We start from the raw sequence: 23,174 nt of genomic DNA on the forward strand, positions 1-23,174 counted from the left end.
CAAACTTGACTTGGAGGTTGGGCCTGACCAGTAGATGGCCCCTATTGATTTTAGAGGTCATTGGGCCAAAGGTCAAGGTAACAGTGACTGAACGATAAAAGGTTGCCCAAGTGTTAACTCAACAATGCCTGCGCCCATGGCCCTCAAACTTGACTTGGAGGTCATCAAGCTTGACATGAAGGTTGGGCCTGACCAGTAGATGACCCCCCTTGACTTTGGGGGTCAAGGTCACAGTAACCTTTAACGCAAAAAAGTTAACAAATCTTGATGACTGATGAAAAGCGTCCTATACTGGTCAATGGCAACCTACTGATGAAAAGCGTCCTATACTGGTCAAGGGCAACCTACTGATGAAAGGCGTCCTATACTGGTCAAGTGCAACCTACTTATGAAAAGCGTCCTATACTGGTCAAGGGCAACCTACTGATGAAAGGCATCCAATACTGGACAAGGGCAACCTATTGATGAAAGGCGTCCAATACTTGACAAAGGCAACCTATTGATGAAAGCATCCTATACTGGACAAGGGCAACCTATTGATGAAAGGCGTCCAATACTGGACAAGGGCAACCTATTGATGAAAGGCGTCCAATACTGGACAAGGGCAACCTATTGATGAAAGGCGTCCAATACTGGACAAGGGCAACCTATTGATGAAAGCGTCCTATACTGGTCAAGGGCAACCTTTTGATGAAAGTGTCCTATACTGGTCAAGGGCAACCTATTGATGAAAGTGTCCTATACTGGTCAAGGTGAACCTATTGATGATAGTGTCCTATACTGGTCAAGGGCAACCTACTGATGAGTGTCCTATACTGGTCAAGGGCAACCTACTGATGAGTGTCCTATACTGGTCAAAGTCAGCCTACTGATGAAAGTGTCCTATACTGGTCAAGTGCAACCTACTGATGAAAAGCGTCCTATACTGGTCAAGGGCAACCTACTAATGAAAAGTGTCCTATACTGGTCAAGGGATACCTACTGATAAAAGGCGTCCTATACTGGTCAAGGGCAACCTACTGATGAGTGTCCTATACTGGTCAAGGGAAACCTACTGATGAGTGTCCTATACTGGTCAAGGGCAACCTACTGATGAAAGGCGTCCTATACTGGTCAAGTGCAACATACTGATGAAAAGCGTCCTATACTGTCCAAGGGCAACCTACTGATGAGTGTCCTATACTGGTCAAGGGCAACCTACTGATGAGTGTCCTATACTGGTTAAGGGCAACCTACTGATGAAAGGCGTCCTATACTGGTCAAGTGCAACCTACTGATGAAAAGCGTCCAATACTGGTCAAGGGCAACCTACTGATGAAAAGCATCCTATACTGGTCAAGGGCAACTTAGTGATGAAAGGCGTCCTATACTGGTCAAGGGCAAACTACTGATGAAAGGCATCCTATACTGGTCAAGTGCAAACTACTGATGAAAAGCGTCCTATACTGGTCAAGGGCAACCTACTGATGAAAGGCGTTCTATACTGGTCAAGTGCAACCTACTGATGAAAGGCGTCCTATACTGGTCAAGGGCAACCTACTTATGAAAAGCGTCCTATACTGGTCAAGGTCAACCTACTGATGAAAGGCGTCCTATACTGGTCAAGGGCAACCTACTGATGAAAGGCATCCAATACTGGACAAGGGCAACCTATTGATGAAAGGCGTCCAATACTGGACAAGGGCAACCTATTGATGAAAGGCGTCCTATACTGGACAAAGGCAACCTATTGATGAAAGCATCCTATACTGGACAAGGGCAACCTATTGATGAAAGGCGTCCAATACTGGACAAGGGCAACCTATTGATGAAAGGCGTCCAATACTGGACAAGGGCAACCTATTGATGAAAGGCGTCCAATACTGGACAAGGGCAACCTATTGATGAAAGCGTCCTATACTGGTCAAGGGCAACCTATTGATGAAAGTGTCCTATACTGGTCAATGGCAACCTATTGATGAAAGTGTCCTATACTGGTCAAGGGCAACCTATTGATGAAAGTGTCCTATACTGGTCAAGGGCAACCTACTGATGAGTGTCCTATACTGGTCAAGGGCAACCTACTGATGAGTGTCCTATACTGGTCAAAGTCAGCCTACTGATGAAAGTGTCCTATACTGGTCAAGTGCAACCTACTGATGAAAAGCGTCCTATACTGGTCAAGGGCAACCTACTAATGAAAAGTGTCCTATACTGGTCAAGGGATACCTACTGATAAAAGGCGTCCTATACTGGTCAAGGGCAACCTACTGATGAGTGTCCTATACTGGTCAAGGGCAACCTACTGATGAGTGTCCTATACTGGTTAAGGGCAACCTACTGATGAAAGGCGTCCTATACTGGTCAAGTGCAACATACTGATGAAAAGCGTCTTATACTGTCCAAGGGCAACCTACTGATGAGTGTCCTATACTGGTCAAGGGCAACCTACTGATGAGTGTCCTATACTGGTCAAGGGCAACCTACTGATGAAAGGCGTCCTATACTGGTCAAGTGCAACATACTGATGAAAAGCGTCTTATACTGTCCAAGGGCAACCTACTGATGAGTGTCCTATACTGGTCAAGGGCAACCTACTGATGAGTGTCCTATACTGGTTAAGGGCAACCAACTGATGAAAGGCGTCCTATACTGGTCAAGTGCAACCTACTGATAAAAAGCGTCCAATACTGGTCAAGGGCAACCTACTGATGAAAAACATCCTATACTGGTCAAGGGCAACTTACTGATGAAAGGCGTCCTATACTGGTCAAGGGCAACCTACTGATGAGTGTCCTATACTGGTCAAAGTCAGCCTACTGATGAAAGTGTCCTATACTGGTCAAGTGCAACCTACTGATGAAAAGCGTCCTATACTGGTCAAGGGCAACCTACTAATGAAAAGTGTCCTATACTGGTCAAGGGATACCTACTGATAAAAGGCGTCCTATACTGGTCAAGGGCAACCTACTGATGAGTGTCCTATACTGGTCAAGGGCAACCTATTGATGAGTGTCCTATACTGGTCAAGGGCAACCTACTGATGAAAGGCGTCCTATACTGGTCAAGTGCAACATACTGATGAAAAGCGTCCTTTACTGTCCAAGGGCAACCTACTGATGAGTGTCCTATACTGGTCAAGGGCAACCTACTGATGAGTGTCCTATACTGGTTAAGGGCAACCTTCTGATGAAAGGCGTCCTATACTGGTCAAGTGCAACCTACTGATGAAAAGCGTCCAATACTGGTCAAGGGCAACCTACTGATGAAAAGCATCCTATACTGGTCAAGGGCAACTTAGTGATGAAAGGCGTCCTATACTGGTCAAGGGCAACCTACTGATGAAAGGCATCCTATACTGGTCAAATGCAACCTACTGATGAAAAGCGCCCTATACTGGTCAAGGGCAACCTACTGATGAAAGGCGTTCTATACTGGTCAATGCAACCTACTGATGAAAGGCGTCCTATACTGGTCAAGGGCAACCTACTGATGAAAGGCGTCCTATACTGGTCAAGGGCAACATACTGGTGAAAGTGTCCTATACTGGTCAAGGGCAACCTACTGGTGAAAGGCGTCCTATACTGGTCAAGGGCAACCTGATGATGAAAGGCATACTATACTGGTCAAGTGCAACCTACTTTTGAAAAGCGTCCTATACTGGTCAAGGTCCACCTACTAATGAAAGGCATCCTATACTGGTCAAGGTCCACCTACTGATGAAAGGCATCCTATACTGGTCAAGGGCAACCTATTGATGAAAGCGTCCTATACTGGTCAAGAGTAACCTACTGATGAAAGGCGTCCTATACTAGTCAATAGCAACCTACTGATGAAAGGCGTCCTTTACTGGTCAAGGGCAACCTACTGATGAAAGGAGTACTCTACTGGTCAAGGGTAAACATTCTGATGAAGTTGTCCTATACCGGTCAAGGGCAACCTACTGATGAAAGGCGTCCTTTACTGGTCAAGGGCAATCTTCTGGTGGAGTTGTTTATAGTTCTTTATCAAACAATTCTTCAGTTATTTTAGTAACAAAGATCCCTTGATGAACTCTGGAAAAATTAAAAAAACAGGTCAAATTTGATTGTAAATAAGATCACTATGTGTAATATTTTTTTTTATATCTGGAACCATATCTTATTTTTAGGGATTTATTAGTTTATATTCAAACCTTATCAGAATGGTTCCCTTTGATGAACTCTTGACAGTTTTAAAACTGGGTCACATGCAATTAAACATGTCTGAAACCATATCATTGCCCTTGATGAAATTTCATCGTGTATGAGTCACACTGTGGTCAAAAACTAGGAAACAAGGTCAATGTTAGAAAAGGATATTGGGAACATGCAAGTAGAGGCTGTTTGATCAAACATTTATGAAACTAAATGGAACGTTTTCCATGATGAGATCATTGACTAGTTTGAAAGTGGGTCAAATGAGGTCAGAAACTAGGTCACTAGATTAAATCTTTGAAAAATCATGTCCAGAACCAAATAGTGGTATTGATTGATCAGACTTTGTATAAACTGTGGTCAAAATTTTACCTAATATGCAATCTTTGTAGACTTTATAAGTGGACCACAACTCAGTCATGAGGTCAAATCTTAAGAGAAAAAAACAGAGGTAATACATCGAATCTTCATGAAACTTTTATAGAATATTTGCCTCGATGCAATCTTAGATTAGTTTGAAGCTAGGTCACGTGGTCCAAAACTAGGGTCACTAGGTCAAATCTTAGAAAGACCTTGCTAACATTCGAGAGGATATGTTTTTGAAACAAATCTGGTCCAATCTAAATGAAACTTTCAAAATGTTTTATTGATGAAATATTTTGTTAGTTTTAAACTGGATAACCTGGGGTTATAAACTAAGTTACTAGGTCAAATCTAAACGCTACACTATAAGCAATATTCTTTTACTTCAAACATTTGCAAACAAACTCAGTTCTCATATTCAAGAGTCCATCACACCACAGTTGTAATGCATAGTTCAGGTGGAATATTTCACCAACACTTTTCCATTCCATCTACTTAGCCTAATCAGGCGGTGCATATCAATTCAACAGATTTGCTTGTTATAATATTTATTGTAGATATATACATGGTATAATGTGACCGATCTGGCCAGTTCAATATGAACAATGGATTAAAACCTGATGCCACTGGGGCATGGGACAAATGTCGCTTGCATGTATAAATAGTTATATAAGGAGAAAATGTTGGAGCATGAACCAGTTCATGTATACAAGTATATCACAGAGATGAAAGAATGTGTACAAAAGAAAAAAGTGTAGGAATAAAAAATTATGCAAATTATCTTGTTAATTTCTTTATGAAACCAAAAATGTTCAGATGGATATTTAACATTCTGCATAATTTAAACAATTAAAAATTAAACTACTTAATATATAAAGTGGCCACTTCAAAGAATTTGTTAGCAAGAAAATAAATCATTATCTGCTAATAATAATTTAACTAATTATTTCTGAAATGATCATTATTCAACATCTTAAACATTCATGTGGGATGTACAAAAAGATTGCTTTTCGGTCGTAAATTAAGAAAGATATTGAAAAAATAATATTCAAAAATTGTACTGGGCCATCAGTGTCAAGGTTTTTTTAAGAAAAAAAGAAATTTGACAGAATACTAGAGATCACTACTGTATTCAAAACACTACCCAAGACGCTTACACTGTACCATTGAAAGGAAACAGAAGTAAGAGAATTCAGTACCAAAATGATACATTATAAATGTCAACTATTCTACAATATTAAATATCAAATCAAATATACATTTTGCACATAAAAAATTCATTATTGGTTGTTGATGACCTGATCCCTTACAACAGAGTGGTACCATAAAATAAAATAAAAATAATGATCAGATGTGTCATGAAATGAAATGTAATAATATAAGTCATTGGAGTGAGGTAAATAATATAATAGATGATATGGAAGAATGACAAAGGCAATTTAAATAGCTTGGAAATTAAAAGTCACTGACGCACTGAACAAAGGTGACTATTTAAGATTTAATATCAAGGGGTACAGTTTCATACTTATTTGAGACTTGATGGAATTCATCAATTTCAAAATAACATTTGACAAACAATTTCAGGGTGTAAATGTTTCAATGAAACAGAAAATAGGTATATACAATGGGTCTTTAGTATAATGTGATATTCGCTGAGTGAATTACTGAAAAAATAATTTATTTATAAAGCAATTAAACTAGTACTGTTCCCAGTTGGGTTTTTTTACTCAATAATCCATAGATTTAAAATTTCTCTTTAACCTTTACATTCCGAACACCTCAGCCATTTTCCATCGAAAACAACCTTGGATGTATGCTGGTACATTAGTAGAAGTAGTTAGCAAAATTTTAAATAATTATGAGTATTAACTAATTGTATGGTTTGAATGTGTATTTTGTATATCGAGGTTTAAATTGATATAACTAAGATTCTCAGGATTAAAGTCATTAAGTTTAACTGCTGAATTGAAATTACTATGCGATCTACTTGCAGTGTATTTAATTGTCAAAATTTCTGACATTGTAAACCGTCCATTAACATCAGAGGTTGTTTTCAATGGAAAATGGCCGAGGTGTTCCGAATGCAACCTTTATTGTAATGCTTGCTGATGTTAATTTGATGAATGCATACAAGCAATCAGTTGATGTTAACAAATATGGTTAGGTTACTTTGATTATATTGAAATATTTATATTTCATTAAATATATTTCACTTCCTTTTGAAGTTTATTCTAAGCCAAAACCGATACAAAAATGTACATGTCTATATAATGATTAATCTACATTGCAATATATAGGTAAGGTTTGTAAAACAAACAACCATTAAACATGATCAACTTTAATAATAATGTCATGAATATACCCGTTTTATGTTTTGAAACACAAATAAAAAATATAGCTGCAAGCTTCTCATCATTGTTAAATTTACAAAAACTAAAAACAACTGAAACTACCTACCACATCCTGAGTATATTAGAAAACATAATATAACCACAGGTCTGCTGGCTGCAAACAAATCAACAGTACATAATATACCACAGTCATAAAGGTCTTTCAATGCAAACCAGTCAACAGTACATCATATTACCACAGTCATAAAGGTCTTTCAATGCAAACCAGTCAACAGTACATCATATTACCACAGTCATAAAGGTCTTTCAATGCAAACCAGTCAACAGTACATCATATTACCACAGTCATAAAGGTCTTTCAATGCAAACCAGTCAACAGTACATAAAATTACCACAGTCATAAAGGTCTTTCAATGCAAACCAGTCAACTGTACATTATATTACCACAGTCATAAAGGTCTTTCAATGCAAACCAGTCAACAGTACATTATATTACCACAGTCATAAAGGTCTTTCAATGCAAACCAGTCAACAGTACATAAAATTACCACAGTCATAAAGGTCTTTCAATGCAAACCAGTCAACAGTACATAAAATTACCACAGTCATAAAGGTCTCTCAATGCAAACCAGTCAATCATATATAATATTACCACAGTCATAAAGGTCTCTCAATGCAAACCAGTCAACTTTACATAATATTACCACAGTCATAAAGGTCTCTCAATGCAAACCAGTCAACTTTACATAATATAACCACAGTCATAAAGGTCTCTCAATGCAAACCAGTCAACTGTACATTATATTACCACAGTCATAAAGGTGTCTCAATGCAAACCAGTCAACCGTACATTATATTACCACAGTCATAAAGGTGTCTCAATGCAAACCAGTCAACTGTACATAATATTACCACAGTCATAAAGGTGTCTCAATGCAAACCAGTCAACCGTACATTATATTACCACAGTCATAAAGGTGTCTCAATGCAAACCAGTCAACCGTACATAATATTACAACAGTCATAAAGGTGTCTCAATGCAAACCAGTCAACCGTACATTATATTACCACAGTCATAAAGGTGTCTCAATGCAAACCAGTCAACCGTACATTATATTACCACAGTCATAAAGGTCTTTCAATGCAAACCAGTCAACCGTACATTATATTACCACAGTCATAAAGGTGTCTCAATGCAAACCAGTCAACTGTACAGAAAAATTTATTTAAGTAAGATATGTTGAAGACAAAAGTTCCGAAAGAAACTAAGTTTTGTCACAGGTTACGTAAATTTTAAAATCACTAATAAGATTGAAATTTCTCGTATTTTATGAGCATTTTTGGTATAGAGTTGAATGGCTGACTTGAGAAGACAAAACATAATTTTCTGCCCTTCTGTTGAAATATTTACCCAAATAAAAAACCAACAGATTCATAAAGATCTTAGAAATTATTATTTGAACAGACCTGGACAGCGCCAAGCAGAAATACTGGGTCTTAAAGCAAATGTGAGGTAAGCCGTAAATTATGGCATCATTGTTTATACATTTATTCTGAAAATAAACAGTATGGTTGTGCCCATGGAGTGACTAGTTTAAAATTTCAAATAAATACAATACATGAAATCTGCTTGTAACTTTTCACATGTTGACTATACCAATCAAAGTTAAAATCTCTTCTTGATAAGCTTGTCATATTAAAGAATTCTGTTAGCATTCACACATTGTTTACACCCTTCCAAGATCGTTTATCAAATGATATTCATATTGGTCCAAGGAACTCAAACTGAAAATCTGAGTCCCTGGTGCCACTGGATCTTACAATCAGACTCTCATACTATTATTACTACATGCATTTCTATGACAATTAAGTATAATTATCTTTATTAATGTTGTAAAATGTTCATAATACTATTATGCCCCACATTTTTGTTACATAAATTAAATATAAATTTATGTAAAAATGATAATTGTAAATTACAAATATTTATTTTATGTGGATAATATGTGTATGTTGTTAAATAACTCAAAATTACTTATTTAGATATAGTTTAAGAATAACTATTATGACTAAAAACTCCTTTTCGAACTTTGCATGTCTATAAATCATGTAAACATATTAATGCCTGCAGCCTGTATAATATTTTTGGCAGCTAATAAATATCTTTTTAGATTCTTAACTTGTTTTTAAGTTTAATAATTTGGCCACCTTAGGCTAAGTGGTTTCCTTTAATTACATTAATTGATGTCAACCTATCATATATTTTTCTTCAAAACAGTAGCACAATCCCTCAGGCTACTCAGCTTCAATTTTATAACTTTTGTACTGACAAGTTGACGAATGATTTAATGATGCTTATCAAATCTGAGATCTGTATCATATTGTTGAAAACTTAGTATTTAAGATGAAGCCTGTGTCCTGAAAATCATAAAGGACTTGATTTTTAAACAAGCTCATCTTCATTATTCAGGTATGTTGTCATTATTTTTATATATAACTTTTTGTGTTTAACTCAATTTATTTTATCAAAGTACTTTTAAATATAATAGTTTAAATATTTTGTGAATTTATTTTTAAAAACATTTAGAAGTTATTTTCATGTAATAAAAAGTTTGAATTATGTGAAAATTATGTTATTCAATTATTTGTCTAAAAATATGAACTCACTTAGAAATGTACAGATCTTATTTCTGTTTGCAAGTATTTATAAAGTTCATTTTATTAATGTTATTAAACAAACAATTATTAAATTAAACTAATAGTAATATAAAATGTTGTCAAGCAGTTAACCTTTCACATGCATTTTTAAAAGCGAGTTGTATGCTATTTTCCCCAAATTAGTTTAACTATTTGTAACATCTTTTGTACTTTGTGTTTATTGATATATATATATATATATATATGTGTTTGCTTTCAAAATAAAGGACTTGATTTTTAAACAAGCTCATCTTCATTATTCAGTCAGTGAAGCTCCCATTTTCGGGAACAATCTCCTCAGCGACCCGACAACTCCCGCAACCTCCTATTTGGCACTCTCGACAGCCGCACTAAGCTCTTCCCGACTGGCATAAAAGATTAATACTACTAAGTCTTTGCCATTGTACATTACTACCTTGAGGTTCCATCCCAACTACAGAAAATTGCAGCACCTAATTGAGAGATCATTGTGATCTAATATAAGACAATATATTGACAATAGTTATATAGACAATAAATAGTTCTTCACTGCCATAGTGCTTCACCAAGACACAGCACCATTATTTCTATTATTCATGCACTAGATTTAACACTTCAGATCTATCAGGTAAATGTTATTAACTCGGGTAAATTCATATTTATTTTTGTACAACGCCTGGAAAATGCACAACCTTGAATTATTCAGCAGATTCCTACCATTTTACTGCCAATCAAATGTTCGCTTCACCAGGCTGAAGAATTTTTCATTTCTTGGTTTATAAAACTCACGGAGCTGTTGAATGACTTGAGGATCTACAGGGGGATGTTTTCTTCCTTTAGTTTCACCAAGACAGGGGGATTGCTCCCCACCAACCTTAGAATTGATACAATAGAAACCCTTTGTTTCATTATAGTAGAAAGTGTCCCTGGGTATACGGTGATGGAGGCCGAGGAAGGTCTCCACTGCATAGATTTCTGGGTAGGGGTTTGATATAAGGGCTTCACCATCAACAATATGGATTTGCTTCAAGTCAAAAAATTCAAGCCAGTGTCTGAGATGTTCGTAGTATATAGAGATGCGAGTTGCCTTGAATTTCAGGTTCACATCACCATTCTTGTCTATAATTAAGCTCTCAAATGGAGGGTATGTCAAGTTACTTCTTTGATTCTTCTCAGCCAATTGTGCATAGTCAGAAATTAAGCGTGTGACTGGATCTCTTACAATGAGCAGGAGCCGTATACTGCTGTTCATCCGATACACTCTCTCTGGGGCCATGATGTCAATGAAATATCCTGGTGTCTTTTCCATGGTTATCTGATTTTCATAACTTGGTAACATCTCCGACTGGTAAAATCCAAGCCCTTTCTTGTAATTTTCATATTTGTTAAAGAAATGTTGTTCTTGATAGGAGGCCACAATTTCTGGATGTAAACCCAGATATTCTAGCAAGGCCCTTGTGCCACATTTTCGCACCCCTATTATTATGCAATGAGGAAGACGTTTTTGGAATTTTCCTTTTGCAACAAACACTCTAGACTGGTTTCCATATTTAAGTGGGTCGGATGATTTCATACACAGATTTGAACACTGCCAGTCACATGAAGTGCAGGAGTACACTACACTGATTATCACTACAACAATAATCACAATTAAACCTATAAACTTCTGTTTGAGGTTTTTCTGTGCTGTTATCCTGGACAGGCATGTCTTTTGTTCGGTGTCCGAGGACAGCAGTGTATACTTGACTGCCGAGGTTGGGATCTGGCTGGCGGAATACTTGTTGGCAGAACCGTTGCAACCACCGCTCATATCCCTTCAAGCTGATCAAACATTACTTGTCTGAAAAAACAGAACATAAACATTATTTATAATCATTAATTGCAAAACAGTCCAATATTTTACTTTTCAAACTGTTACATAACAAATTAAGTATGCAACAAAATTTTCTCTAAACATTGATTTTAAACTTACATATTAAGAGCCATATGTACTAATTTATTAAATCTAACCACATCACAAAAGTACCACTTTTAGAATAACTATTAAACTTGGCAGTATTGATTTCAGTATTAAAATGTAAATAATTATCATGGATGATTATAGGCAAATATTTACATATGCTGAGCTTAATTACTCACAGATTAAATTAATGCAACAAGTGAATGATTATGATCACTTTTTCACTTTAAATCTCATTAACTTTATTTTTAGTCATTTTATAATTTGTGACAGATAGATCAACAGATTCAAAAGTAATGATATTGCAGAGTGACAGCTAATTTCCTTTGATTTTAGTCCTTTTAAATTCAAACCTGTTTTAATAACAGATTAAATGTGTTTATTATCAACAATTATGGTAACAGATATAAGTCTCAGGACATCCAGGAAAGGGGGTGTAATTTGTGATTGGAATCTTCAGGAGTCAGGTCATGTGAGAGATTTTAATGCATGTTCAAGGACTGTTAAAGAAGTGACATGAATACCTGGAATGAACATAAACCAAATCATTGGACAAAATATGGCAGGGCTCGAATTAAAACCTTTTTCCTACTTGCAATTTTTTGCAAGTAGGTGAATTTTCACCTCGCATTTTCAAACAGTTACTTGCTTTTTCTAAAGTATTAAATTTGGTTAAGTAAGCATTGTATGCAGAATAATAAAGTAACAAAGTCAATACAAGTGAGTTCTAGTTAAAGGGTTTATTAACCAATTTCAAACATTACAAAATTATTTTAAACAATAGAATAGACATTTTTTCATTTCACATTATTTATTTAGTCTGAATAAAACTTCTGTCCAACAATGTCAGTGTAACATTCAGAAAGCAACCCAAATGGTATCGAATCGCACACAAACAGTGGTTTCTCCCCTTGCTGTACATGTACATCTCCGCTTGTCAAGGATGATCACTGTGTTGGAATTTGTGTCATCAAATCACCACATGCGATCTGTGTCACAAAAGCATTAAATGCTGATCTGTTATGCGTTGTAAAGCGTCTAAGCGATATGATATTCGCTGCATACTCAATACCATTCGTCCTCTAGTTTTTTGTTTTGAAATATTGGACTGGCGAATTTTAGCGAGCAGATTTTTTATAAGGTCGCTATCAGCAAAACTGACTTGCATTTAGCGAGTATGCGAGCTAAAATTCAAGCCACGTATGGCAATGAAATGGTCATCCATGTATTATTACAAGGTAATGGTATCATGGGACAAAATATTGCAGAGAAATGGTCATCCATGTATTACCAAAAGGCTAAGGTATCATGGGACAAAATATGGCAGAGAAATGGTCATCAATGTATTACCACAAGGCTAAGGTATCATGGGACAACTATGGCAGAGAAATGGTCATCAATGTATTACCACAAGGCTAAGGTATCATGGGACAACTATGGCAGAGAAATGGTCATCCATGTATTACCACAAGGCTTAGGTATCATGGGACAACTATGGCAGAGAAATGGTCATCCATTTATTACCACAAGGCTTAGGTATCATGGGACAAAATATGGTAAAGAAATGGTCATCCATGTATTACTACAAGACTAAGGTATCATGGGACAAAATATGGTAAAGAAATGGTCATCCATGTATTACCACAAGACTAAGGTATCATGGGACAAAATATGGCAGAGAAATGGTCATCAATGTATTACCGCAAGGCTAAGGTATCATGGGATAAAATATGGCAGAGAAATGGTCATCAATGTATTACAACAATGCTAAGGTATCATGGGACAACATATGGTGGTGAAATGGTCAACCATGTATTACCACAAGGCTAAGGTATCATGGGACAACTATGGCAGAGAAATGGTCAACCATGTATTACCACAAGGCTAAGGTATTATGGGACAAAATATGGCAGAGAAATGGTCATCAATGTATTACAACAAGGCTAAGGTATTATGGGACAACTATGGCAAAGAAATGGTCAACCATGTATAACCACAAGGCTAAGATATCATGGGACAACTATGGCAGATAAATGGTCATCCATGTATTACCACAAGGCTGAGGTATCATGGGACAAAATATGGCAGAGAAATTGTCATCCATGTATTACCACAAGGCTAAGGTATCATAGGACAAAATATGGTAGAGAAATGGTAATCCATGTATTACCACAAGGCTAAGGTATTGTTAGACAAAATATGGCAGAGAAATAGTCATCCATGTATTACCACAAGGCTGAGGTATCATGGGACAAAATATGGCAGAGAAATGGTCATCCATGTATTACCACAAGGCTGAGGTATCATGGGACAAAATATGCCAGATAAATGGTCATCCATGTATTACCACAAGGCTAAGGTATTGTTGGACAAAATATGGCAGAGAAATGGTCATCCATGTATTACCACAAGGCTGAGGTATCATGGGACAAAATATCGCAGAGAAATGGTCATCCATGTATTACCACAAGGCTAAGGTATTGTTGGACAAAATATGGCAGAGAAATGATCATCCATGTATTACCACAAGGCTAAGGTATCATGGGACAAATATGGCAGAGAAATGGTCATCCATGTATTGCCACAAGGCTGAGGTATCAGGGGACAAAATATGGCAGAGAAATGGTCATCCATGTATTACCACAAGGCTGAGGTATCATGGGACAAAATATCGCAGAGAAATGGTCATCCATGTATTACCACAAGGCTAAGGTATTGTTGGACAAAATATGGCAGAGAAATGATCATCCATGTATTACCACAAGGCTAAGGTATCATGGGACAAATATGGCAGAGAAATGGTCATCCATGTATTACCACAAGGCTGAGGTATCAGGGGACAAAATATGGCAGAGAAATTGTCATCCATGTATTATCATCAGGCTGAGGTATCATGGGACAAAACATGGCAGTGAAATGGTCATCCATGTATTACCATCAGGCTAAGGTATCATGGGACAAAACATGGCAGTGAAATGGTCATCCATGTATTACCACAAGGCTAAGGTATCGTGGGAAAAATATGGCAGAGAAATGGTCATCCATGTATTATCACAAGGCTAAGGTATCATGGCACAAAATATGGCAGAGAAATGGTCATTCGTGTAAGGTCATCCATGTATTACCACAAGGCTGAGGTATGATGAGACAAAACATGGCAGAGAAATGGTCATCCATGTATTATATGTACCACAAGGCTGAGATATCATGGGACAAAATATGCCAGAGAAATGGTCATCCATGTATTACCACAAGGCTGAGGTATCATGGGACAAAATATGGCAGAGAAATGGTCATCCATGTTTTACCACAAGGCTGAGGTATCATGGGACAAAATATGGCAGAGAAATGGTCATCCATGTATTACCAGAAGGCTGAGGTATTGTTGGACAAAATATGGCAGAGAAATGATCATCCATGTATTACCACAAGGCTAAGGTATCATGGGACAAATATGGCAGAGAAATGGTCATCCATGTATTACCACAAGGCTGAGGTATAATGGGACAAAATATGGCAGAGAAATTGTCATCCATGTATTACCACAAGGCTGAGGTATCATGGGACAAAACATTGCAGAGAAATGGTCAACCATGTATTACCACAAGGCTGAGGTATAACGGGACAAAATATGGCAGAGAAATGGTCATTCATGTATGATCCTCAAGGCTGGAGTATCATGGGACAAAACATGGCAGTGAAATGGTCACCCATGTATTACCATCAAGCTAAGGTATCATGGGACAAAACATGGCAGTGAAATGGTCATCCATGTATTACCACAAGGCTAAGGTATCATGGGACAAAATATGGCAGAGAAATGGTCATCCATGTATTACCACAAGTCTAAGGTATCATGGCACAAAATATGGCAGAGAAATGGTCATTCGTGTAAGGTCATCCATGTATTACCACAAGGCTTAGGTATGATGAGACAAAACATGGCAGAGAAATGGTCATCCATGTATTATATGTACCACAAGGCTGAGGTATCATGGGACAAAATATGGCAGAGAAATGGTCATCCATGTATTACCACAAGGCTGAGGTATCATGGGACAAAATATGCCAGAGAAATGGTCATCCATGTATTACCACAAGGCTGAGGTATCATGGGACAAAATATGGTGGAGAAATGGTCATCAATGTATTACCACAAGGTTAAGGTATCATGGGACAAAATATGGCGGAGAAATGGTCATCCATGTATTACTACAAGGCTGAGGTATCATGGGACAAAATATGGTGGAGAAATGGTCATCAATGTATTACCACAAGGTTAAGGTATCATGGGACAAACTATGGTGGAGAAATGGTCATCAATGTATTACCACAAGGTTAAGGTATCATGGGACAAAATATGGTGGAGAAATGGTCATCCATGTATTACTACAAGGCTGAGGTATCATGGGACAAAATATGGTGGAGAAATGGTCATCAATGTATTACCACAAGGTTAAGGTATCATGGGACAAACTATGGTGGAGAAATGGTCATCAATGTATTACCACAAGGTTAAGGTATCATGGGACAAACTATGGTGGAGAAATGGTCATCAATGTATTACCACAAGGTTAAGGTATCATGGGACAAACTATGGTGGAGAAATGGTCATCAATGTATTACCACAAGGTTAAGGTATCATGGGACAAAATATGGTGGAGAAATGGTCATCAATGTATTACCACAAGGTTAAGGTATCATGGGACAAACTATGGTGGAGAAATGGTCATCCATGTATTACCACAAGGCTGAGGTATCATGGGACAAAATATGGTGGAGAAATGGTCATCAATGTATTACCACAAGGTTAAGGTATCATGGGACAAAATATGGCGGAGAAATGGTCATCCATGTATTACTACAAGGCTGAGGTATCATGGGACTTATAACAGATTATGTTTGTAAAGTCTCAATCACATACAGCGTGGGCATCACTAGCATTATGGTACATTGATTCTCTTATTGTCTTCCTCATAGAATATCTGAGTGCAGTTTTTGCATTTTGCTCATGTTAGTGAAAACAAGGTACAATTCAGTGTTTATCCTGTCAAAAAACAAACTAAACACATTAAAACATTTAAAGCACTAATTAAAGTTTACTATCAATTTTTGAACAGCCCTCGCTTATGTATTTTTCTGGATGCAGATTTGGGAGTCATAGATGACCTGGGAGCTATATGTACCATACATTTAAACACATGGCTCAACTAGTTGAAGCAATATAAAAATGAAAGAAAAAGTTCTGCATGAATTTTGGAACAAATATTGACTTGTTGTATTTTTCTGCTAAATATGTCTGACAAACAAACTGAAAATGGCAACTGTTTATACATTTATCATTGCATTATTTTTAAGGAATTTGTACATTTTTTTAAATTAATGACTTATATATTACCAACACTTACATACATTGTATCGGGAATTTTTCCTTCCCACAAAGGTGGATAGATGGCATTTTCATTGCCATACAAAGTCTTTTGGCATTCATTTTATGTTATGCTTTCATATACAACTAACTAATAATGATACCTAATTAAGAAGCCAAGGTACAAAGTACTTTTCTGAAACCATCTATTCCAAACATCCTAATAATCTTGGTCAGTGGTGCTGGCTTGACCACTGTAAATCTCACAGGGAGCCATTATGTTTCCAAATCCTGTAATTTCCTAGTGGACTCTGGAGACCATGTCTCAGAAATGTGGCCATAATTCATGGAACCAATGTGTGATTCCTAATTCTTCACCATGAATGGGTAACATTGATGACCATTTTAGGGCCTCCCTGGCAATATATCTGCATAGCAGACCTCAAGTATCTGAGAGGGTACAGATATATTTAAGAATGTAATTACTGTCAACTTGGGGGCTTGAAGTCAATAAGTCTACGCAGCCTCTGTAAACCCACAAACATGGAACATAACTGTTCCATGCACCACCATCATGCTATCTGCTTCATCTATTGACTATAAAATAACTCAAAGCATTTAATCTTCTGAAGAGTAGGCCTTTTAAAAGATACCAGGGGTTATATTTGGACGACTTCGTACATAGGAGTAAAAAAGAAACAATTTTAACAGTGTTCAAGACCGAGAAAACATAAGGTTTTGATGCAAATAGGAAAATTATTTTATATTTATATAGAAATCATTTTGTAATGATTATTTCTACATTATATTGAATCATGTGATTATGAAATACAATCATCAAATATATTTTTTCTATAAAACACTTAAGTGTTCTATACTAACTTCACATGTAGCGAAAATGTCAACTGTCTATAAGTGACAGATTTAATTAGCTTTTTGTGCTAAAAGTTATACAGAATAAAAATAAATTTAAAAAATAATATGATGAAAACACAGACTGTTGCTTAATGTATAATCATTGTTGGAATACTCTCTTTAAAATTCTCTTTTAATTGGAAACTGATATAATATCATTGTTTCTACTTTTATGTAACACTTTTAAGCCTAATTTATTTCTTTCTCAAATGCATCCCTTTCAAGCTTGTGACATAATTATGAAAAGACTAGTACAGGTTGTATAATAATATAGGAGAATCCATGAGGCCGGGAATCTGTGAGGAGGTTGTAACAGGAGGTTGTTCAATGAGTGCCGTGCCCGAGACACTGTGAGGAGGTTGTTACAGGAGTGCCAAGCCTGGGAATCAGTGAGGAGGTTGTTACAGGAGTGCCAAGCCTGGGAATATGTGAGAAGGTTGTTACAGGGGTGCCGAGCCCAGGAATCTGTGAGGAGGTTGTTACAGGAGTGCTGGCCTGGGAATCTGTGAGGAGGTTGTTACAGGAGTGCCGAGCCTGGGAATCTGTGAGGAGGTTGTTACAGGAGTGCCGTGCCCAGGAATCTGTGAGGAGGTACAGGAGTGCCTAGCCTGGGAATCTGTGAGGAGGTTGTTACAGGAGTGCTGGCCTGGGAATCTGTGAGGAGGTTGTTACAGGAGTGCCTTGCCTGGGATCTGTGAGGAGGTTGTTACAGGAGTGCCTAGCCTGGGAATCTGTGAGGAGGTTGTTACAGGAGTGCCGAGCCTGGGAATATGTGAGAAGGTTGTTACAGGGGTGCCGTGCCTGGGAATCTGTGAGGAGGTTGAAACAGGAGTGCCGAGCCCGGGAATATGTGAGGAGGTTGTTACAGGAGTGCCATGCCTGGGAATCTGTGAGGAGGTTGTTACAGGAGTCCCGAGCCTGGAAATCTGTGAGGTTGTTACAGGGGTGCCAAGCCTGGGAATCTGTGAGTAGGTTGTTACAGGAGTGCCAAGCCTGGGAATTTGTGAGGAGGTTGTTACAGGAGTGCAAAGCCTGGGAATCTGTGAGATGGTTGTTACAGTAGTGTCTAGCCTGGGAATCTGTGACGAGGTTGTTACAGGAGTGCCTAGCCATGGAATCTGTGAGGAGGTTGTTACAGGAGTGCCTAGCCTGAGAATCTGTGAGGAGGTTGTAACAGGTGTGCCAAGCATGGAATTTGTGAGGAGGTTGTTTCATGAGTGCCCTGCCCGGGAATCTGTGAGGAGGTTGTTACATGATTGCCGTGCCCGGGAATCTGGGAGGAGGTTGTTACATGAGTGCCGAGCCCGGGAATCTGTGAGGAGGTTGTTACAGCAGTGCCATGCCTGGGAATCAGTGAGGAGGTTGTTACAGTAGTGCCTAGCCTGGGAATCTGTCAGGAGGTTGTTACAGGAGTGCCGTGCCTGGGAATCTGTGAGGAGGTTGTTACTGGAGTGCCTAGCCTGGGAATCTGTGAGGAGGTTGTTACAGGAGTGCTGAGCCTGGGAATCTGTGAGGAGGTTGTTACAGGAGTGCCGAGCCTGGGAATCTGTGAGGAGGTTGTTACAGGAGTGCCATGCCTGGGAATCAGTGAGGAGGTTGTTACATGAGTGCCGAGCCTGGGAATCTGTGAGGAGGTTGTTACAGGAGTGCCATGCCTGGGAATCAGTGAGGAGGTTGTTACATGAGTGCCGAGCCTGGGAATCTGTGAGGAGGTTGTTACAGTAGTGCCTAGCCTGGGAATCTGTCAGGAGGTTGTTACATGAGTGCCGAGCCTGGGAATCTGTGAGGAGGTTGTTACAGGAGTGCCATGCCTGGGAATCAGTGAGGAGGTTGTTACATGAGTGCCGAGCCTGGGAATCTGTGAGGAGGTTGTTACAGGAGTGCTGTGCCTGGGAATCTGTGAGGAGGTTGTTACAGGAGTGCCTAGCCTGGGAATCTGTGAGGAGGTTGTAACAGGAGTGCAGTGCCTGGGAATCAGTGAGGAGGTTGTTACATGAGTGCCGAGCCTGGGAATCTGTGAGGAGGTTGTTACAGGAGTGCCATGCCTGGGAATCAGTGAGGAGGTTGTTACATGAGTGCCGAGCCTGGGAATCAGTGAGGAGGTTGTTACAGTAATGCCTAGCCTGGGAATCTGTCAGGAGGTTGTTACAGGAGTGCCTAGCCTGGGAATTTGTGAGGAGGTTGTTACATGAGTGCCTAGCCTGGAAATGTGTGAGGAGGTTGTTACAGGAGTGCCAAGCCCGGGAATTTGTGAGGAGGTTGTTACAGGAGTGCCTAGCCTGGGAATCTGTGAGGAGGTTGTAACAGGAGTGCCTAGCCTGGGAATCTGTGAGGAGATTGTTACAGGAGTGCCAAGCCTGGGAATTTGTGAGGAGGTTGTTACTGGAGTGCCTAGACTGGGAATCTGTGAGGAGGTTGTTACAGGAGTGCCGTGCCTTGGAATCAGTGAGGAGGTTGTTACAGGAGTGCCGAGCCCAGGAATCTGTGAGGAGGTTGTTACAGGAATGCCTAGCCTGGGAATCTGTGAGGAGGTTGTTACAGGAGTGCCGAGCCCGGGAATCTGTTAGGAGGTTGTTACAGGAGTGCCAAGCCCGGGAATCTGTGAGGAGGTACAGGAGTGCCTAGCCTGGGAATCTGTGAGGAGGTTGTTACAGGAGTGCCAAGCCCGGGAATCTGTGAGGAGGTTGTTACAGGAGTGCCTTGCCCGGGAATCTGTGAGGAGGTACAGGAGTGCCTAGCCTGGGAATCTGTGAGGAGGTTGTTACAGGAGTGCCAAGCCTGGGAATCTGTGAGGAGGTTGTTACAGTAGTGCCTTGCCTGGGATCTGTGAAGAGGTTGTAACAGGAGTGCCTAGCCCGGGAATCTGTGAGGAGGTTGTTACAGGAGTGCCTAGCCTGGGAATCTGTGAGGAGGTTGTTACAGGAGTGCCTAGCCTGGGAATCTGTGAGGAGGTTGTTACAGGAGTGCCAAGCCCGGGAATCTGTGAGGAGGTTGTTACAGGAGTGCTGTGCCTGGGAATCTGTGAGGAGGTTGTTACAGGAGTGCCTAGCCTGGGAATCTGTGAGGAGGTTGTAACAGGAGTGCAGTGCCTGGGAATCAGTGAGGAGGTTGTTACAGGAGTGCCTAGCTTGGGAATCTGTGAGGAGGTTGTTACAGGAGTGCCGAGCCCAGGAATCTGTGAGGAGGTTGTTACAGGAGTGCCAAGCCTGGGAATCTGTGAGGTGGTTGTTACAGTAGTGCCTAGCCTGGGAATCTGTGAGGAGGTTAATACAGGAGTGCCTAGCCTGGGAATCTGTGAGGAGGTTGTTACAGGAGTGCCGTGCCTGGGAATTTGTGAGGAGGTTGCTACAGGAGTGCCTAGCCTGGGAATCTGTGAGGAGGTTGTTACAGGAGTGCCTAGCCTGGGAATCTGTGAGGAGGTTGTTACAGGAGTGCCTAGTCTGGGAATCTGTGAGGAGGTTGTTACAGGAGTGCTGGCCTGGGAATCTGTGAGGAGGTTGTTACAGGAGTGCCTATCCTGGGAATCTGTGAGGAGGTTGTTACAGGAGTGCCTAGACAGGAATCTGTGAGGAGGTTGTTACAGGAGTGCCTAGACAGGAATCTGTGAGGAGGTTGTTACAGGAGTGCCTAGCCTCACTGGGACTCTGTGAGGAGGTTGTAACAGGAGTGCCTAGCCTGGGAATCTGTGACGAGGTTGTTACAGGAGTGCCTAGCCATGGAATCTGTGAGGAGGTTGTTACAGGAGTGCCTAGCCTGAGAATCTGTGAGGAGGTTGTAACAGGTGTGCCAAGCATGGGAATTTGTGAGGAGGTTGTTTCATGAGTGCCCTGCCCGGGAATCTGTGAGGAGGTTGTTACATAATTGCCGTGCCCGGGAATCTGGGAGGAGGTTGTTACATGAGTGCCGAGCCCGGGAATCTGTGAGGAGGTTGTTACATGAGTGATGAGCCCGGGAATCTGTGAGGAGGTTGTTACATGATTGCCTGGCACAGGAATCTGTGAGGAGGTTGTTACAGGAGTGCCGAGCCCGGGAATCTGTGAGGAGGTTGTTACTGGAGTGCTGAGCCCAGGAATCAGTGAGGAGGTTGTTACAGGAGTGCTGAGCCTCGAACTTTGTGAGAGTTTGTTACATGAGTGTAGAGCCCGGGAATCTGTGAGGAGGTTTTTACATCAATGCATCTTCATGATCCCCCTGGATGTATTAACAATTTCATCCCAACCCCACCCCTTGATTTGTTACAAACATATTTCTGAAAATTTAAACCAAAGTACAATAAAATGTGCCAACAACACTAGTATCATTGACATACTCCAAATGAAGTATCTCTGTAAAAGGTAGTGGGTATATTTTATGTTGAACAGTTTTTGTAACAATCGCTCATACCTAGGACAGTTATGTACATTTCAAATTGCTTGCAGCTCATGCATTAATTCCTGTGACATATACCATGCATCAGCTGCTACATTTCCTATTAAATTATGCTGTGACATATTGTAAATGCCAAATTATTTATCATGAAGAAAATTAATTTTATGTATTGATGAAATGATTGGATACTCATGTTTCTGAGAGAGAAAGTGTTCCGGACAAATATAGAATAACAACTGTTCATGCAGTACATAAATTGATTTTTACATATTCAACATTTGCTTTACCTTAAGGTTTCCAAGTTGACAATAACAGTCTTATCATAGTCTTCGCTTGTAAACTTTGCAAGATTGCAAGAGTATAGTTTCTTTGAGCATTTTGTAAATCACTGCAATACAAATTCCTGCTGCCTTTTTTGCAAAACAATTTGCAGCAATTAGTTTTGGCATGAAGATTTGGCAATTCAAGATACCGGGTAATTTAGAAACGTAATTAAGGAATTTTTTTTTCTGCCATAATCTAGCTTCAAAATCATAATTACAATCTGTGACTTTATTGCATTTACAACCTTAAAACAAATGCATAAACTTCTGTAGGACCAACAAGCAAAAACTAGATTATTTCATCATTTTTTATCTTCCATTTTGGTACAGTCATATGCAAATTCACATAAATTTTCAAAACAGTACATATTACATAAAGACATAATTTACATTTCCTCAAATGAGATTGCTATTGTAATCAAAATATAAACTGTGAACATAGGACACAAATGCCCCCACTTGCCATACGGGACAAAGGAAATTTTAAACCAGTTGTTATTCATTCCAACCAAATTGAAAGACTTAGACTATCCAAAGAAATTTAAAAGAACACTCATATTTGCAAACAAAATAACTTGAAAATGCCAATATTTGGTAATTGATGGGCCATAACTCTCCCCATACTGTGTGCAACTACAAATGAACCCCCAGATGCACAACTTCATCACTTCAAAAACATTCCCCATAAGGTTTCAA

The 23,174-nt window shown here is 39.3% G+C and overlaps 2 protein-coding genes across 2 annotated transcripts in view; both read right to left on the reverse strand.

The window, feature by feature from the left end:
- Positions 1-5,054: 5,054 nt before the first annotated feature.
- Positions 5,055-23,174, reverse strand: part of LOC128214793 (heparan sulfate glucosamine 3-O-sulfotransferase 1-like) — a 71,139-nt gene continuing 53,019 nt past the window's right edge. The window contains exon 2 of the mRNA XM_052921443.1: positions 5,055-11,384. Within this exon, the coding sequence (XP_052777403.1) occupies positions 10,266-11,354 (1,089 nt within the window). The 5' untranslated portion in view covers positions 11,355-11,384 and the 3' untranslated portion in view covers positions 5,055-10,265. The remainder of the gene's footprint in view (positions 11,385-23,174) is intronic.
- LOC128213817 (uncharacterized) lies at positions 18,999-22,348 on the reverse strand. Its single transcript, XM_052919873.1, has 4 exons — positions 22,345-22,348; positions 21,407-21,937; positions 20,605-21,312; positions 18,999-20,386 (listed from the first exon to the last, which is right to left on the reverse strand). Exons 1-4 carry the CDS (start codon positions 22,346-22,348, stop codon positions 18,999-19,001), a joined length of 2,631 nt encoding a protein of 876 aa, XP_052775833.1.

This window comes from Mya arenaria, chromosome 13 (genome assembly GCF_026914265.1).
Source record: "Mya arenaria isolate MELC-2E11 chromosome 13, ASM2691426v1".
In the NCBI taxonomy this organism is placed as follows: Eukaryota; Metazoa; Mollusca; class Bivalvia; order Myida; family Myidae; genus Mya; species Mya arenaria.